This window comes from Pyrus communis, chromosome 6 (genome assembly GCF_963583255.1).
Source record: "Pyrus communis chromosome 6, drPyrComm1.1, whole genome shotgun sequence".
In the NCBI taxonomy this organism is placed as follows: domain Eukaryota; kingdom Viridiplantae; phylum Streptophyta; class Magnoliopsida; order Rosales; family Rosaceae; genus Pyrus; species Pyrus communis.
Window position 1 is genome coordinate 4,626,400 of NC_084808.1, and position 18,623 is coordinate 4,645,022.

Here is an 18,623-nt window from a genome sequence, read left to right on the forward strand (position 1 = left end):
ACCTCCAATACATATGCAATATGACCGAGTTTGTAGAAGCAATGAAAATTACTATGTTACAACGACGTCAAAATGTATGTGATGAACGAGCAAAGACGCCATTTTGGAGTCTACTGAAGACGTACATGGATGAGAATTTGATTACGTCAGAAATGAAGAGGAAGTCCGACATGAACTCCATCAAAGTCATTAACTGCTACAACCCAACAAACTAAAAGTTCAAATTTGTCATCATACATCACATGGGATTTCCAGCGATGATGTTGTCCAAATCTTCGGATTGAACAACGAAGGAATCGATCTGTCGAATACAGACAAATTAACCAAATTTGGTGATGATAACCACCTCATCAAAAAGTACTTCACAGATGCCAAGGTAGTCAAGAAGAAGCATCTTGCAAAGGCATATGAGAAAGCACTTGAAGATGAAACACCTGAGGGCACACAAGATATTGCTTCACTTATATGCGCACACCTTGTTCAATCACTGATATTTACAAACTCCAGAACCTACATCGCCTGGAGTTTCCTGAAAATCTGTACGAACTTGCAGTAGATAAACAAGTACAATTGGGCCAAATGAGTAAGGGACTATCTATTCAAGATGCTTGGAAAAGCAAATAAAAAAAAGGGAGGAAGGAGAAGACCCGACCACTAGTGGATGCACCGTCCTTATTTTGGTAAGTAACCAACATAGTTAATAAAAATAACATGAATTGTTTCTTACAAAGTTTTGCACAAACTAACATCACTTACTTAATTCATGTAGTACTGGATATGTCTTCACACAAATCTAGTGGAGACAATAAAAGGACGAGAAAACATGATTTCGGGGATCACAAGATGGGACACAAACTTGCAGATATAAGAGTCATCAAGGCTTTATCATGAATTTTCCATACTTTATAAGCATCAGTTACATAAGGATTATTAATCATAGTGCCATTAGCAGTGTCAGTTGCAGTATGTTTCTCAGGGCAGGGAATAGAATCATCAAGAAAATCCATAATGTCATTGCCCTCTAATAGTAATTCAATTTGGAAGTTTCAGGTAACATAGTTAGAATCATCTAATTTGATTGTAATAGTATTGCTAACACTTGGTATCAGGGAAAAAAATAAGCGATTGAGTAAGAGCAAATTGTGTAGGAGTCACCATGGTTAATCAACAAATAACAATCGTTGCTTCAATTGTAAGGAATCAAGAGTCACAAATAATAACCGATTGCTTTGCACAAAGTGTGCACAATAATTGATCAGCAAGTAGCATAAATCTTCAATAAACACACCAACTACCCGCGAGAAACCAACAATCAACTAGTATAAACTAACAATCAACGCCTCAATCCACAACAAGATTCACAGCAAGATTCACAAAATGAAGCAAAAAGTCAAGAAACTCAACAGATACCTTCAACCAGAGGAACGAACTTAAACGACAACGATGAACGAGAGGAAAAATATAGACAAACCCAAAAATCCCCAAATTCTAGGGTTTGAGTAACCAACTGACTTCGACCAGAAAACAACCGACTTTCAGAGATCAAGAGAACATTACCAGAACAAGAACGAAGAAAAACGGAAGCACCGGGATCGTCAGACGACGGTGTCAACCATTGCCGGTGATGATAATATGATAACAATGCTACTATATGTAATGCAGAGAAGCAACAGAGGTGAAAAGCACGAAGAACAAGAGAGAAAAGAAGAGAGGGAAAATTTTCTATTTTTCATTACTTACAATTATGACCCACTTGTCTTATAAATACAACATACCTATAACTAACTTCAAGAGCCTCCAATACAAATGTGACACTTGGCTATATCCTAACATATATGGGAGATGATAACCCATGTACAACTCAAGGAATTTTAACCATCGGGATCAAGCATCATGATGGTGTGATTCGAGAATTGCATGGTGTAAGGTACGTCCCAAATCTGAAGAAATTTTTTATCTCACTAAGCACTCTCGAGTCACAAGGCTACAAGTTTTACTCCAATAGCAACATGCTCAAAGTTGCTAAAGGAGCACTTGTCATAATGAAAGGGCCTTGGAATGGCTTACTTTATATGCTACAAGGAAAGAGTTTGGAAAATGGAGTGGCTATGCTAGCTGATGAAGTCCAAAAAGTGACTTGTTCGCATTATGGCATATGAAGTTGGGACATGTAGGAGAAAAAGCATTGCAAGGATTGATGAAGCAAGGGTGTTTAAAAGGAGCAAAAATTGGAAAGATAGAGTTTTGTGAGCACTGCGTTCTTGGCAAACAAACAAAGGTGAAATCTGGCTCAGCTGTTAATCAAACGAAGGGGATTTTGGACTATATTCACTCTAATGATTAGGGGCTTGCAAAGAATGCTTCTTTAGGTGGACAAAGATGGTTTTGTATCTTTAATTGATGACTACTCCCACAGATCATGGATATATATGATGAAACAAAAGGACGAGGTTCTTGACATCGTTTTGGAATAAAAGAACATGGTGGAGAACAAGACTGGAAAGAAGATTAAGATACTAAGAAGTGACAATGGAGGGGAATATATCTCTGATCTTTTCTTCAAAGTGTGTAAAAAGGAAGGGATTACTCAGCATTTCAGTGTTAGACATACTCCACAGCAGAATGGGATTGTAAAGAGACTAAATAGGACCTTGCTCGAGATAGTTCGTTGCATGCTATCTCAAGCTAAGCTGCCAAAGAGATTTTGGGCAGAAGCTTTGTGCTATGCATCGACTACCATCAACAACATTAGAAGGTAGAACACCCATTGAAGTGTGGTCTGGAGAACCAGCTCAAGACTACGATAAGTTACGAGTGTTTGGATGCAATGCCTACTTTCATGTGAAGGAAAACAAACTAGATCCACGAGCCAAGAAAGCTACCTTTATGGGATTCAATAGTGGTGTGAAAGGCTTCAGACTTTGGTGTCCCGAGTTGAACAAGATTATAGTAAGTAGAGATGTGACATTTGATGAAGGTCACATGAAATTGAAAGAAGATGTTCAAATGGTGGAGCTTAAGGAACAAGTAATTGTGAATTCACAGCCAAGTAAGGAAGTTGTGGAATAAGAAAGACAAGGTAATCAACTTGAGCATGAAGAAAGTGATCACGAAGAAGAAACACCATCAGAAGAAATAAAGATACAAGATGGTTGCATAGCCAAAAGGAAGGGAAAAAGAGGCATATCCTTACCTGCGAGATATAAAGATTGCATGGCCTGCATGGTATATGCATTGCTAATAATTAAGGCTGAAATTCCCACTAATTTTGAAGAAGCTGTAAATAGTAAAGAAGAGAAATGGGATGATGCAATGGATGATGAAATGCTCTCCCTTCACAAGAATAAGACTTGGGAATTGGTGGAGCTGCCTAGAGGAAGAAAAGCAATTGGCTGCAAATAGGTTTATGCGAAGAATGATGGAGGGGATGACAAGAGCTTGGTAAGATTTAAAGCTAGGCTAGTGGCTAAAGGATATGCTCAGAATGAGGAAATAGATTACAATGAGTTTTTTTCTCCTATGGTTAAGCACTTCTCCAGTCGAATATTGCTTGCCCTATTGCACATTTCAACCTTGAATTGGTACAAGTAGACATGAAGATTGCATTCCTTCATGGTAATTTGGATGATGAGATTTATAGGAGACAACCCGAGGGGTATCAAGTGAAGGGCAAAGAAATATTGGTTTGTAAGCTTAGAAAATCTCTTTATGGTTTGAAGCAGTTTCCCATTCAGTGGTATTTAATATTTGATAAGTTTATGAAGGGTCAAGACTATACCAGAAGTCACTATGATCACTGTGTTTATCATAAGAAGTTGAAAGATGGTTCGTTCATGTACTTGTTAATCTATGTGGACAACATGCTCATAGCCTCAAGCAATATTTCAGAGATAGAAAAGTTGAAGGAGCAAATGAGAAGGGAGTTTAAAATGAAAGATCTCAGTGAAGCCAATAAAATATTAAGAATGGAGATCACAAAGGATAGACAAAAAGGTTTGGTGTGTTTGTCTCAGAAGCAATATCTTAAGAAGTTGTTACAAAAGTTTGGAGTAACAAAAGACACTAGGCCTGTAGGAACTCCATTAAGTGCTCACTTCAAGTTGAGCAGTCAACAATGTCCCAAAACTAATAAAGAAAAGATGAAGATAAATGGTATTCCATATTCTAATTTGGTTGGAGGATTAATGTATGCTATGGTGTGTACTCGTCCTGATATAGCACACGCAGTTAGAATTGTTAGTAGATTCATGCATAATCTTGGAAGAGAGCATTGGAATGCTACTAAGTGGATACTAAGTTATTTACATGGAACGAGGAACAAAGGTATTTGTTTTGAAAGATGTGATGAAGGAATTGATAAGTTCTCAGTTGGATATGTGAACTCAGACTTTGCTGGAGACTTAGCTAAGAGAAGATCGATGACTGGGTATTGTTTACTATGGCAAAGGGTCTTATATGCTGGAGATCAATATTGCAACCAACGATGGCACTATCAACCACATAAGTAGAATACATGTACATTGTTGAAGCTATCAAAGAAGTAATGTGGACTCTGAGGTTGTTAGGAGACTTAAGTGTAGAACAACATAAGTTGGATGTATATTGTGACAGCCAAAGTGCCATTTATTTGGCCAGATATCACATACATCATGCTAGGACTAAGCATATTGATGTACAATATCATTTTGTGAGAGAAGTGGTAGCAGAATGTGTGATTTGTCTAAAAAAAGGTTGCTACAGAAGATAATCTAGCTGATATGCTGACAAAAGTGGTTAATGCAGCTAAGTTTGAGCACTGCTTAGATTTGGTGCAGTTGAAGCAAGTTTGATCTTGCGATATGGTGAAGCAAAGGGGCAATGTTTAGGCCCAAAATAATGGATTTGTGTCGAGTAAGATTATGGGATCAGCCCATAGTAAGACAAACTTATGTCCCAGGTCTATTTGGATAAGAAGGCTAGCCCAAAGTAGTTTAGCTGAGTTTGAATTAATGATGGACACTTGAAAATCAAGAATGAATTCGGCTAAGTCATGATTTAATCAAGAGTCTTCAAAGATCAGGATAGCATAATAAGATTCGTAATATTCTAAAGATCTAATTAGAACAAGGAGAGAATTGAATGCCAAGAGATGACTCGGTTCAGTGTCCTAAGTATGGTACCAGTGGTCGAGTTCAATCCAAATGAGAAGATGATTCATTATTGGATCAAGACATGTCGGGGAGATTTAGCCTGAATGGGACTTTACCTCAACACCAGGTGAAAATCACTCCTATAAATAAAAGATGGTTTGCAACATTTAAATGACCTTCAACACAACATACAAATCTACCTTGCGTAACTTCTCACACTACACGAAACCCTCTCATCTTTGAGAAAAACACTAACCTCCCTAACTTCGTCAATCACATCTTACAGTTTGTATTGGACAACACTGTGCATGGCAACCTCGTCGAGCACGTTTTACATTTTGTATTGGACAACACTATGCTCGACAACCAACAACATCTTACAGTTTGTATTGGACAGTGTTCTAAATATCGGCCTAGGCGCTAGGCGGCGGAGCTTCGACCCAATTTAGACCAAAACGTTCAGTTAGGCGGCCGCCTAGGCGCTCGCTAGGCACCTAAGGCGAGCTAGGTGACGTTCGGCGGTAGTCTAGGCGGTTTGAATCTCGCTGCAAATCCCAAACTTGCTACAATTTTCCTAAAGGATCTACAACTTCGATCTCGTATGTAGCAGCAAAGCCCCGGAAAATTTCTGTAGCTTGTCTCTATGAAGATGAGGGAAGAGAGAGTGCGAAGAGAGAGAGAGAGACTGCGGGTGAATTTTTGCAACTCCTCTCTGTGAGGATGAGGAAAGAAAAAGTGCATCTGCAGCTCGTCTGTGAAGATGAGAGAAGAGAGAGTGCGAAAAGAGAGAGAGAGAGAGAAAGACTTGAACATTTGAATATGTGGAGGTGCAACCATGCAAGTTGAGGGCTGGGAATCCAAGGTCAAAAGCATGGTTTTAATCATGAAAACCATGGACTCTGACATGGTTTTAATTATGAAACCACCCAAGGTGGACGGGTGATGTGAAAGAGCAGAGGTGAGGTGGACAGTTGGATGGTTTTAGTAATGAAAACCACCCACTATGTGGGCTTTTTATATTTTTAAAAGTTTGGTGTGTGTGTGTGTGTGTGTGTGTGTGTATTGTGTGTGTGTGTATATATATATACATATATAAATCTTATATAAATTATAAATTATTTAGATTATATTTTGTTTTTTTTTTCCTAGGCAAGTATATCATATATGTACAAAAAACATTCACATATGTATGTTTTTCTATAAGAAATAACATATTAGTCAATAATTATTTACCTTTTATATAATAAATTTAATTAATTCATAAAATAAAAAAGAAATTTATCTAAATCCGCCTAGGCCGTCTAGGTGCCCTCCTAGACCTTGCATAGCCGCCTAGGCGCTAGCCTGCTGCCCGACTAGCGCTTAACGTTTTTTAGAACCTTGGTATTGGACAACACTAGCATTGTAAAGTCAGGCAGTCGTGGTGCATCTTATAGTTTGTATTGGACAACACTACTCCAAGTTCGGTTAACTACCTATCCAAGTCTCTATCAACAAGGGTTCTTTGAGTCCTTGTTGGAAGAGGTCACTTCATTAGCTTTCTTGGCGAAGTGAGGTGTTACCAAGATACATCGTTTAAAACATTGAAAACTGAACCTATTTTATGATTGGATATTCACAAGTACATTTCAGAGTTCGGCACTTCGACGGCCAAACCACATTTACAATCAAGACACTTATCATCTTTGAATATTTGTGTCCATACAGTCTGATACCAATTTGGGGCACTTATATTTGCACAAATATAATTGAAGTAGTCGAGCCTGGTGCAGACGGTTTGTGAACTTCACAGAGACTTGTAGCATTGTCTTCAAGATCTAGAACCTAGAGGCTGAGATGAATTTCTTCCTCAACCGTAATCGCAAAATACAGCAATGCGTTCGAAACCACCACCACCACATTCATTCACTCACCGACTGAGCTTGATCGACGAGTTGGCTCGCATCACATTCAACCGAAAAACGTAGTTAACTTATTAACTATTCGACATGCGCGCCATGTAAGTTAAACAATTTTTAGAGTCAACAACATGATTGACCGTGTAACAAATAATCTGCTACAGTTAGTGCCAAATATAAATTTGCCACAAAACCAATATGTCCATCTTGATTCCAGCAACAACAACAACAAAATCCTGTCGCACCCAAATAGAAAACCAAACAAAATCAACAAAATTCCTCTCTCGGCTCTCTCTCTATTACCAGTTACCCACTGTAACTCTTCTCCCATCTCTCTCTCTCTCACTCATTGGGGAGAGTAGCTAGTAAGCAAAAGATTAGGAGGTGCGCCAAAAGACCTTCAATCAAATACAGCACTCCACTCTCACTCCGCCTCTCCGACCTGGATAGATCCTAAACCTCAAACACCAATCTCTTCTTTCATCCTATGTGACCATTGCCCTGAAAAGCTATCCAGGCTTTACTGGTCATCTTTTCCAGATTTTGAGGTAAAACAATGAACATTTTTAAATATTTTAATGTTGTAGTTCAGTTAATTGTCGATTGATTTGTGCTTCTACTTCACCTTTTTGATTGCCCATAACCTGTTTTTTGCGCTTTACAATCCAACTCTTTGTTGGGTTTCTCTGTAAAAACCTGAATCTTCATAGCCGTCTCTTGCCCTTCCGTAGTTAGTTATGGTGTAGCATATAGTGGATTTTGATTGTTCTCCTCATTTCTTCGATTTTTTTTTTTTTCAATTATTGCAAAAGGGTTTCTCTTAAAATTAAACTATGGGTTTTACATTTTTCGTGTAATTTTGAGCAGAATGTATTTATTTGAGTAGCTAATGGGATTCGGTTTTACATTTTCCGTTTGGTTCGTATCTGGTTGTTTACGGTAGTTGGTAATTGTTATTGATCTTTTGCTCATATTGTTATCATTATTGTTGTTGTTATAGCTGGCATATTTCGATTGGTTTTAGGAATTTATGGGGAAGAAAGTTAAGAAGAAGGCTAGAGCTCCTCCAAGGGAGAAGTTGGTGGCAGCCGATTCCCCAAAAAAAGCTCCCCAACAATGCAACCCAAGTGTTAAGGATGGTGACAATGGAGTTTCAGTTGCGAAAGAGAGAAGGCCTTGTCCTCATGTTGACAAAGGTGTAAATTTGGATAACTTGTCTGCTAAAATTGGGTCTTCAGGGCCTGTTAGGTGTGAATATTGCAGGGAAGGAGCGCTTGATAGGAGGGGCGGTAAGGGAAAGGGAAAACATGGGAAGAAGAAAGGGAGCTCCTCCGTGGATTCAAAATCAGAGTCCAAAGCCATTTGGGTTTGTTTGCAGTGTGGTCATTATTCTTGCGGTGGGTTTGGACTTCCCACAACCCCTCAATGCCATGCAGTTCGGCATGCTAGGCAAACTCGTCATCCAATAGTGATCCACTTTGAAAAGCTTCAGATGCGATGGTGCTTCCCGTGCAACATGCTTATTACAATTGACAAGACAGAAGAGGATGGTGAACAAAAAGTTGTGTTTGCGGATGTTGTTAAATTGATAAAGGGTCATTCATCGGAGGAATCATTGGTTAATGCTGAGGATGTGTGGTTTGTGAGTGGCAGTTTGACAAGCGAAATCAAATCAGCTAGCAATATATCATGTGATTTGGATCGAAGAGTTGGTTATACGGTGAGAGGCTTGGTTAATCTTGGTAACACTTGCTTCTTTAATTCTGTCTTACAGAACCTTCTAGCCATGGATAGGTTGCGGGGTTACTTCTTAAATTTAGATGCATCTACTGGAGCTCTTACTGTTTCCTTGAAGAAACTCTTTACTGAAGCAAAACCAGAGTCAGGAGTTAAGAATGTGATAAACCCAAGGTCTCTTTTTGGGTGTGTTTGTTCCAAGGCTCCCCAATTTAGGGGGTATCAGCAGCAAGACAGCCATGAATTGCTTCGTTGCTTACTGGATGGATTCTGCATTGAGGAGTTGAGTATGAGGAAACGTATAAATTCTTCTCAGGAAAATGGGAATCCTTCAAATTCGGGTCCTACTTTTGTGGATACTGCATTTGGGGGCCAAATAGCAAGTACTGTTCGCTGTGTCGAATGTGGTCACTCCTCAACTGTGTACGAGTCATTTTTAGATCTGTCATTGTCAGTTCCAACCAGAAAATCCCCATCTAAGACTGCCCAACCCACCTCTCGAGCAAATAAGACGAAGTTGCCGCCCAAGAGGAGTGGAAAGCTTCGGTCTAAAAATAACAAAGAGAAGAATTCTGTACCATCACCAAGTGTTCCAACCCCATCAACCAGCAGTGAGGTTTCTGAACAAAAGGAATTAGTTGTAAATAGTCTATCTGCTGTCCAAGAATCTGCAAATGATGTCTGTGAGGATGCAGCAGAGCAAACATCACCTTTGTTAGATGACTGTTCATGGTTGGATTATCTTGATTCGGGAAATATGTTAGATGACAATGATTTATCTTCACAAAATAATGATATTTCAAATTTTCAAGATTCCAAAAACAAGAATACACATCTTAATGATGCCTCTCTACTGAGTGGCTCTGAATCTAGTAATCAGGTTTTTATGCCTAATGGGGAACCAAATGTAAAACCTGACTTTTCTTCAGTGAATTCTTGGGAGGAAGAGCTCCCATTACAGGTTCAGGATTCTGAAGTTTTGTTGCTTCCGTATAAAGCAGAGTGTTCTATCACTGAGGGAATCATGGGAGGCGAAGGTGAGGCCTCCTCCTCGGTTGTGGGTTGTGGACAAGACGACTTTGGCTTTGGGGATTTATTCAACGAACCTGAAGTTTATGGCCCACCTACAAGACCCTCTGTAGGTGAGGGTGGCACGGACACTAGTAACATAGCTAGCGAGTCTGATCCAGATGAAGTTGATGATACTGATTCTCCAGTGTCTGTAGAGAGTTGTTTGGCTCATTTCATAAAGCCTGAGCTTCTTGCCAGTGAAAATGCTTGGCATTGTGAGAACTGTTCCAAAACTCTTCAACGCCAAAAGTTGGAAGAAAAGAAGCAGGTAAAATCTGCTGCTAAAGTTTTGCTAAATGGATGTGAGACTAGAACACAAGGTGATTCACTGAGTTTAAATATGGGTCCGTGGCCTGCCGATGTCAGAAGGCTTGGTAATGGGAATGTCAAAAGCAATACTGGTTGTAACCAGTTTGGTGAAAACTTGGTTTTGCATGATGGAAAAATAAATTGCTTGAGCCAAAATTGCTCAGCAATTGAGAATGGTCAATCACATAAGTTGAATTCTGTTGTTTGTAGACGACAAGATGAGATTAAAGATGCTCCTCCAGTGCAATCAAATACTTCAGATTGTGATCAAGTCATTGATTCTAGGGCTGATGAGTCTAGTAGTGCTAGTTTCACCTCGGACACTGTACCGCAGACTAATGATGGGATATTGGATGGACATCGTGAATCAGAAGAAAGTGAGGATGAGGAAATAAATTCCAAACGTGTGAATGTGATGAGGAATGCGACTAAAAGGTGCCTCATCAACAGGGCCCCACCTATTTTGACTATTCATCTTAAAAGGTTCAGCCAAGATGCTCGTGGTCGCTTGAGTAAATTGAACGGCCATGTCAGTTTTCGAGAAAAAATTGATCTTAGGCCATATATGGATTCCAGGTATTTACCTTACTTTCTATTAAAGTTTATTTTACATTCAAAATGCCACAGAAATTTACTGCTTGTCATGGACTCATGATTTTGTTTTGGCCCTATCTTGGAAGAAACATTTAAAATGGTAGGATAACCATTTTATACTATCATAACGGGAGGGGGTGATCAGTGTTAGCGCTATTAGGTAGACAATAGAAGCTTACGAGGGGGCGGTGGGACATGGTTGGGCAGATCATTTGTCACCTCATAAACTTGAACTCTTAATATACACTACTCGGAAAGGAATTATTCTATGACTACATAGAGGATGTCCCTGCATAGAGCTGAAAGGTGACTATACAGTTAATATTATCCTTATACCTTGTTTTCTTTGAAATAATGCAATGTGTATAGTTTGCAAGGTTCTAAATGACGCTAGGCGCTAGTTTGGTGGCGGGCTGTGGCCTAGCGGCTAGGCGGATTTAAGTAAATTTATTATATATTTATAAATAAGTGTCTATTTATACTTAAAAAAAAACACACATAATTATATTGGGATACATAAATTGCAAAATAGAATGACATTATAAATTATACAGTATTAGAACATATTGAAAACATGGGGAACGTGCCTAGAATGAGTGTTCATCCAAGTATTCAACAAGTCTCTTACATTTTATTGAAAAATTAAAATGCAAAATGAAAGTTTAAGTGAGAGTGGCGACCTAGGCGGGTTTAGGCGGGTTAGGCAGGCAAGCACACGCCTAATTGGGTCTAGGCACATTTTCTTAATTTTCAAACGCCTAGGGACTAATTAGGCCAGTGGCCGGTGCTAGGTGGGGATTTTTATAACAATGATAGTTTGTGTGTTTGTTTTGGAATTTTTACCTAAAATTTGAGAGTTATCATTAGATTGTGGTTCGCAGACACATTTGAAACATACAATAAGGATCGACATATTTGAATAGCATAGAATAGAATAGGCATCCAAGGTGCTTGCATAACCATTTGAGAATAAGTGTCAGTTATTACTGATTCACAAGGATATAATTATCACGTGCAAACTGGGCAAGACATGGTTCCAGAAGATGATCAACCATACATCATAGTTGTAACTCAAGTGCCTCTAGTGGTCTGAAACGTCATTAATCTTAGTAGCCGATGGAAGTATAGGGAGGTGGGAATTAAGAGTCTGAAGAGACTAGACTCGAGTCAATGATTTTAATTATCATCCACCTTAGGGAGCCCTAAGTGAAACTTGATATGTGAAGCCATATTTGTGAGAGAGTGCTATAGTTATTCTCTCCATTGCTTAAGTACCAAATTACCTCATCTTGTTATCCATTTATTTTTCCCCCGTGTTACCAAATTTCCTTGAAATTTTTTTTTTTTTGTTATTAATCTACTCTTTTCCCAATCTATTGAAGATTCTAGCCATTTATAGAGCTTTCAAGGGATAGAATTGTGAGTGCGCCATTGAAGAATGAATACACATTAGTAATGGCGCCTTTTTCACTAATCCTGCATTTATAGGCTTCGTAATCATAGATGAGATATATGTTCTTAATCATAGGCGGAACACTTTACCATATTTATACCAGTTTCCTCGTACAAATGTTCTTAGAAATTTGGTCAAGCCCTTGCATCTAACCCTAATTATGCCCGGAGGTGAGATATAGTTATGCACCAGGAAATTTGCTTTGGACTCTACCCTAAGGTTTTTCCTTGTCCTATAGTTTTAGTTAATCCTAATTGATATGATCATGGCTTGACTCTACCCAAAGGTTTTTCCTTATACTATAGTTTTAGTTATTCCCCTTTCAATGGTCCTTGTCTTCAACTACCAATTTCTATTGGTCAAGGTTTTATTTAATTTTTCTCCATCAGATGTCTTAAAACCTCTACTCACAGTTGCCCCTTTTGCCTTGTCTGTTTAGCTTTTTCTTTTTTAGTCTCAATTGGCCTTGTCTTTTAATTCCTGTTTCATGGCAACTTCATTATGAGCTTTTGTGTTGAGCTGATGCATGTCCAGAAGGATTGTACCTCTTCATTTTGATTCTTATTCTTATCTTTTTCAGAATTTGCTGCTTCAACATAATGCACAAATTTTGAACCGACCAAATCAAAGTGTATAAACCAATAATTAGGTTGACATCCGTATACAATTTATGAAGTCCAAGAGATCATTAACAAACAACAAGAACTTGTATTTCATGGAAGAAACACCACACACGATAATCATGACATATTTAGTGGTTTAATGATCAATTGGAAGGTCATTGGTACTGGTTAAATTCTTTTTTTCTTTTTTTTTTTTTTTTTTGGAAATAGGAGAAAAAAAAGGTACTCAGTCCTTTTTTCCTGTCGGAGAAAATAGTAGTGAAATTATTACACATAATGGAGAAAGCATATTGAATGAATAGTTAACCTACCAAGAACATCAAGGAGAAATTAAGCTACATTAGTGCTTTCAACATTTAGAACTTTTTTTCATAGGTTTCCATACTTGTTTAAGCCTTTCTTTTCTGCTGTTCCATATGTTGTTTCATACGTAGAGTTTGTTTTGATATCTTTTGGAAACAGAATCAAGTAGTCATTCTATGCATAATTGTTTTCACGCAGTTGAAATGAGTCAGCTCTACAAACAATGACAATTTTTTTGCTTCATCTGATTTACATGAAATGCCAATTCATGGGTGAACCTTTTGTGAAATTATCATAATGTAAAAGATACTACCGATGCATATATCGACTCATAATGTGGTTACATGTGCTTCACATAGTACTTGTTTGCTCTTTTTGTTCCTAGTTTCCGCTGTGTGGTGGTGACTGGGTTAATTGGTTGTATAGATTGCAAGTTACATTTCCGATTGTTAAGTGTATTAATAGTGTGGCCATGCTGTTCTTTTGAGCTTTACAGTTCCACAGATGGGGAGAAGTATGAATACCAGCTATTGGGGGTTGTGGAGCATTCTGGAACCATGAGAGGGGGCCACTATGTTGCATACGTGAGAGGGGGCGAAAGGGGCAGAGGAAAAGCCGAGGAAGAAAATATTGGTCATGTGTGGTATTATGCTAGTGATGCACTTGTGCGTCAGATTTCCCTAGACGAGGTTCTTCACTCTGAGGCCTATATCTTATTCTATGAAAAAGTTTGAGGCGATTCTAACTTTCAATAGGATGTTGCTGGTGATTCTAAAGTTCCAGTTCTCAGCCTTCAAGCCACCTGAGCTTCCACATGGGAGAAACAAGAGATTGAGAGCGCGTGAGAGATAAAGAAGAGAGTGAAGGTGAGTGAGAGAAGGAAGAGAGCGAGAGCGAGAGAGAACAGAGAGAGAGAGAGAGAGAGGAAAACCAGAGGTGAGTGTACAACTCCGATTCCCATATGTTTTTTTTATACCCATTCTTTGAAGATGTATTGATCATTTAGATGTATACCGCTAGTTATATCAGCAGAAAACGGGGTTTTCATTCTTTTACAGCCCCATTGCCCCAGGATCATTGGCTGCATCAATTACTCAAGATTTCTGATTAATATTTGTTGTTGACTAAGATTATTGTCTTAGGCAAGAAGCATTGCTCATTTGAGCTTCAATTAGAATTTCTTTTCATCCTTTAGATTGAGAATTGTTTCGGTACCTTAACAGTCCCTACATTGCATGATCCAGACTTGAATATGAACACGACTTGTTTCGGCTCGAAAGAGTGCTGGAATGTTTTACAACTGGTAGATCAAATGACTTCTTTAGTTTCTCACGCCCTTTGTTATTTATGGCCGTATGAATCAAATGAAAACAATGAATAGGAGTAAACAGGTAGGAGGCCAAGAAAAAATGTGTTTAATTACCAAAAACAATTCGTGGCTGTTGCTATTCATCCTTTTGGTAGAGTTGATTTGTACACTGGTTCTCCGTTGTAAGGGTCACCTATATCTCGTGTTTTCGTCTCGTCTGTCTACCTTCCATGCCGTCTCCTCCTCCTTGTGGTACTCCCATCTTTGTCATCCATCCTCTGAAGTTTTATGTAAATTGTCTTAAGGTTCTGTCTAAATTAAATAAGGCGCTTTGTAAGCCCTTTGCACTTTCGAAGTCACACAAACTACCTTTCAATTCCAATAAATTATTGCTTTGTTCCCATTTTATTTAGTTCACTCGGATGTTTGGATGTCTTCAACTCCCTCTCTCTCCGGATTTTGCTATTATAACTTATTACGGAAGACTATAGTCGTTGCTCTTGAATCTTTCCTCTGCATGCTAAATCTGACATACCCTGACCTGAGTCGAGGCATGCTGACCATCACATGAGGGTGACGTAACCTAGTGCACAACAAAAGTGATAGTAACAAGAATATGTGAATAAATAATAAATTAAAAATAAAAAAAACAAACCTAAACTTATTTAAACTAGAGATAATATATATATGTATAAGTGTGTGGAAGTGACCAAAACCAAATACAAGTATTCAGAGCATAGGCAATCCAACAGTGCAGTCAAAGTGAACAAGTACTAACAATACAATCAGGGAGAAGATCCCTACATTTATTTATGTAAATGTCAGAATCGCCAAATAGTCCTCATGAGCCACAGATACAAACAGCTACCTAGGACCTAGAGGGGCACAAAATTGAAGGGTGAGAAAAAACAAAGTTTTTGAAAACATAGTTATCTTTCTGAACATAATAACCCTTGGCTGTAAAACCTGTATAGTTCCCAGAAAATAATTCTACATATATATCTAAAAACAACGCACAAGGGTAGTGAAAACAAAATATGCCATGTCATAACGTTTCAACACTAAAACATGTAAGCCAGGTGTAGAATCAATATAAAATAACATGTCAGTCGGAGTCACCTAACGTGACATGTATGACTAGACCTATAGCTCATCAACCTAGGCTAGCACATGAGTTGGAGTCACATAATGTGACATGTACGACAAGGCTAGGTGTAAATATGTAGGCTCTAGTGCTACAATCACGTGAAGGCTGTGCAATAAATCGAGGGTCACCTACTAGTCGGAACCACCTATTGTGGTCTGTACGACAGGCTAGCATCAGACTTGGATCCAAGGTGAGCGTGCAGTGCGGGAGGTGAACAATCACGTGAAGGACTGTGCCTTGGCCCGGGACGGGAGCACTAACAGCGGGGTGCAACAATGATGAGCTCTAAAGGCATTTATGCATACCAATGTAAGGCAACCAACTCAACCATATACTAACTCACTTGGATCTTACCTGGGCCTTTGCAGCATCATTCAATGTAATTGAATTCATAACAATGCAATGTGTATAAATATAATGCATACTCCACATGGCATACAAGGCATAATTAATTTTAAAATGTTTTCTGGAAACTGTAAAGCATATACGTGTGTGTGTGTGTGTGTGTGTAGAAAGCAAATGCCCACTCACTGATAAGTAGCAGGATCGTAGCCCCCTAATTTGGCTTGTCCACGCTTGTCCTCGGGGTACGTCTCACCTATATGCGATACAACTTTCCAAGTCCTAAAACTCCTTAACCCCACCAGGATCGCGTCGGAGTAAACTTGGCTCCTCACCGGAGCTTCTGGTTTTCAAGTTCTTGTCATCCGTTCGGTGATCAAATGGTATCACTAGGATCATGAGGCCACGGGGAACACGATGATGTAAAGCTCACGCTCAATCTATGAGGTTTTGATGGGTTTGGGTGTGGGTGTGTCATGGTGCAAAGGAAGAAGAAGGCAGAAGAGTAGAGAATGAGAGAGAAGGCGAGTGTATGTGTGTGCGCGTAGGTGATTAGGCAGAATAGAAAGAGAAGGCCAGTTTTAATTGGTCCAAAAACAATAGGGCCACATATCTGATTGGCTCAAGAACATGGGAACTAAAATAATTGGGTAAGGGATGCACATAAGGGTCAACATCCAAGAAAAAAATACAATTCTATTTACCCGTTTACGTATTCAAATAATCGTAACTTTTTTGTTATGACTCCGATTCGAGCCTAACTTGCGTCAACGCATTCGTGACGTCGAGTATGATTTAATTATGACAACAGAAATAATAATTTAAAACTGCTTATGTACATCCATGTCACTAAGCCAACGAGGGTATATTCCTCACTTTACACACTCGGGGAGAAAATTATATAATAAATTGGGACGGGCCGTCATAGTCTACCCCCTTTAAAAAAATTTTGACCCCAAAATTTCAACATAACAAATCAATAATCATAAAAAAAAACGTGGATATAGGTCTTGCATACGCTCCTCAGTTTCCCAGGTGGCTTCCTCGACTAAGTGGTTCCGCCACAAAACTTTCACCATACGAACAGTCTTGTTCCTAGGAACCTTATCTTTCCAATCCAAGATCATCACCAGCTCCTCATCGTAGGTCAAATCCAGGTTAATCTCTAGTGGTTGAGGAGGAATTACATGCGACGGATAAGAGACATATTTACGCAGCATAGACACATGGAAAACGTCATGCACCCTTGATAACTCTGGAGGTAGCTCAAGTCGATAGGCAACTTCACCAACTTGCTTGGTGATTTGATACGGTCCAATATAACGAGGACTTAACTTACCTTTCTTTCCAAACCGTACCACGCCTCTCCATGGTGATAGCTTTAAGAATACCTAATCTCCAACCTTATACCCTGTTAGTAGAATGTCTATCGGCGATACTCTTTTGTTGATCCTGGGCCGCCTTTTGGTTATCTTTAATGACCTAAATATTCTATGTAGTCTCATCAACAATCTCAGGGCCCACTAACACTCTCTCGCCGACTTCAGACCAACATAACGGAGTACTACATGGTTTACCATAAAGCGCCTCAAACGGTGACATGCCAATGCTAGAATGATAGCTGTTATTATAAGAAAACTCGATCAAAGCTAAACACTTATGCCAAGAGTCTCCAAACTACAAAACTAAGGATCTCAGCATATCTTCTCGCGTCTGAATGGTTCTCTCAAATTGCCCATCCGTCTGAGGGTGATAAGTCGTGCTATAGAGCAATCTTGAACCGAGAACTTCCTGGAAAGCTACCCAAAATTTAGAAGTGAATTTAGGATCCCGATCAAAAATGATACTCATCGGAACACCATGGTACATGACAATCTCTGAGATGAAAAGTTTAGCTAATTGACTTAAAGAGTAGTTCTCCCGAACAAGCAGGAAGTGCGCTGACTTAGTAAGTCGATCAACTATCACCCAAATACCATCGTAACCATTTCGCGTATGAGGAAGCTTGTACATGAAATCCATGGTAATATCTTCCCATTTCCACTGAGGTACGAGAAGTGGCTGTAGTAACCTAAAAGGTTTCTTCCTCTCTGCCTTGACTTGTTGACATACTGCACAACGACTCACATACTCAACAATCTCTCTTTTCATTCCGAGCCTATAATAGAAAGGTCGAATGGTGTGATACATCTTGCACTTCTAGGATGCATCGCATAAGCCAAAACATGCACCTCATCAAGTATATCTTTCTTTAATTCTTCAACATTAGGCACGTACATTTGGTCGCCCTGCATCAGCATACCATCGGAATTCCTAATCCTGAGGTCTTTCTTTTCCCGTTTGACACTGCCTAAATTAATTCTTGAGATTCTGCATCATTCATTTGAGTCTTGAGCACATGATCTATCAAGATTGGTCTGACTCGAAAACTAACAAGTAAGGTTTCTTCTCAATCTTTCACTCTAAATCAACTCCAGTAGATCTCAATTCTGTGAGGAAAGGAATACGACATGCATGTAGAGCATTAAGTTGGCCGCATGATTTTCTGCTAAGTTCATCCACCACCATGTTCGCTTGACTGGGGTGGTATTCAATCGTATAGTCGTAATCACTGAGCAATTTTATCCATCTCCGTTGAGATTAAGATCTTTCTGAGTGAAAATATACTCGAGGCTTTAATGATCGGTGAAAATCTTGCACTTTTCCCC

General features: G+C 39.0%; 1 protein-coding gene across 2 annotated transcripts; it reads left to right on the forward strand.

Annotated features, from left to right (window-relative positions):
- Positions 1-7,260: 7,260 nt before the first annotated feature.
- Positions 7,261-14,174, forward strand: LOC137738294 (ubiquitin carboxyl-terminal hydrolase 2-like). Of its 2 annotated transcripts, none has more exons than XM_068477933.1 (3): positions 7,261-7,575; positions 8,028-10,720; positions 13,614-14,174. In XM_068477933.1, the coding sequence occupies exons 2-3, from the start codon at positions 8,058-8,060 to the stop codon at positions 13,849-13,851; spliced, it is 2,901 nt and encodes a 966-aa protein (XP_068334034.1). In that variant the 5' UTR covers positions 7,261-7,575; positions 8,028-8,057; the 3' UTR covers positions 13,852-14,174. The 2 variants fall into 2 exon arrangements, with proteins under 2 accessions (XP_068334034.1, XP_068334033.1); XM_068477932.1 differs by having other exon boundaries at positions 8,052-10,720.
- The last annotated feature ends 4,449 nt before the right edge of the window (positions 14,175-18,623 follow it).

Coding starts and splice junctions, on each gene's coding strand:
- LOC137738294 (XM_068477933.1), top strand. CDS start 8,058: ATGGGGAAGAAAGTTAAGAAGAAGGCTAGAGCTCCTCCAAGGGAGAAG. Junction 10,721..13,613: donor AGGCCATATATGGATTCCAG/GTATTTACCTTA, acceptor TGAGCTTTACAG/TTCCACAGATGGGGAGAAGT.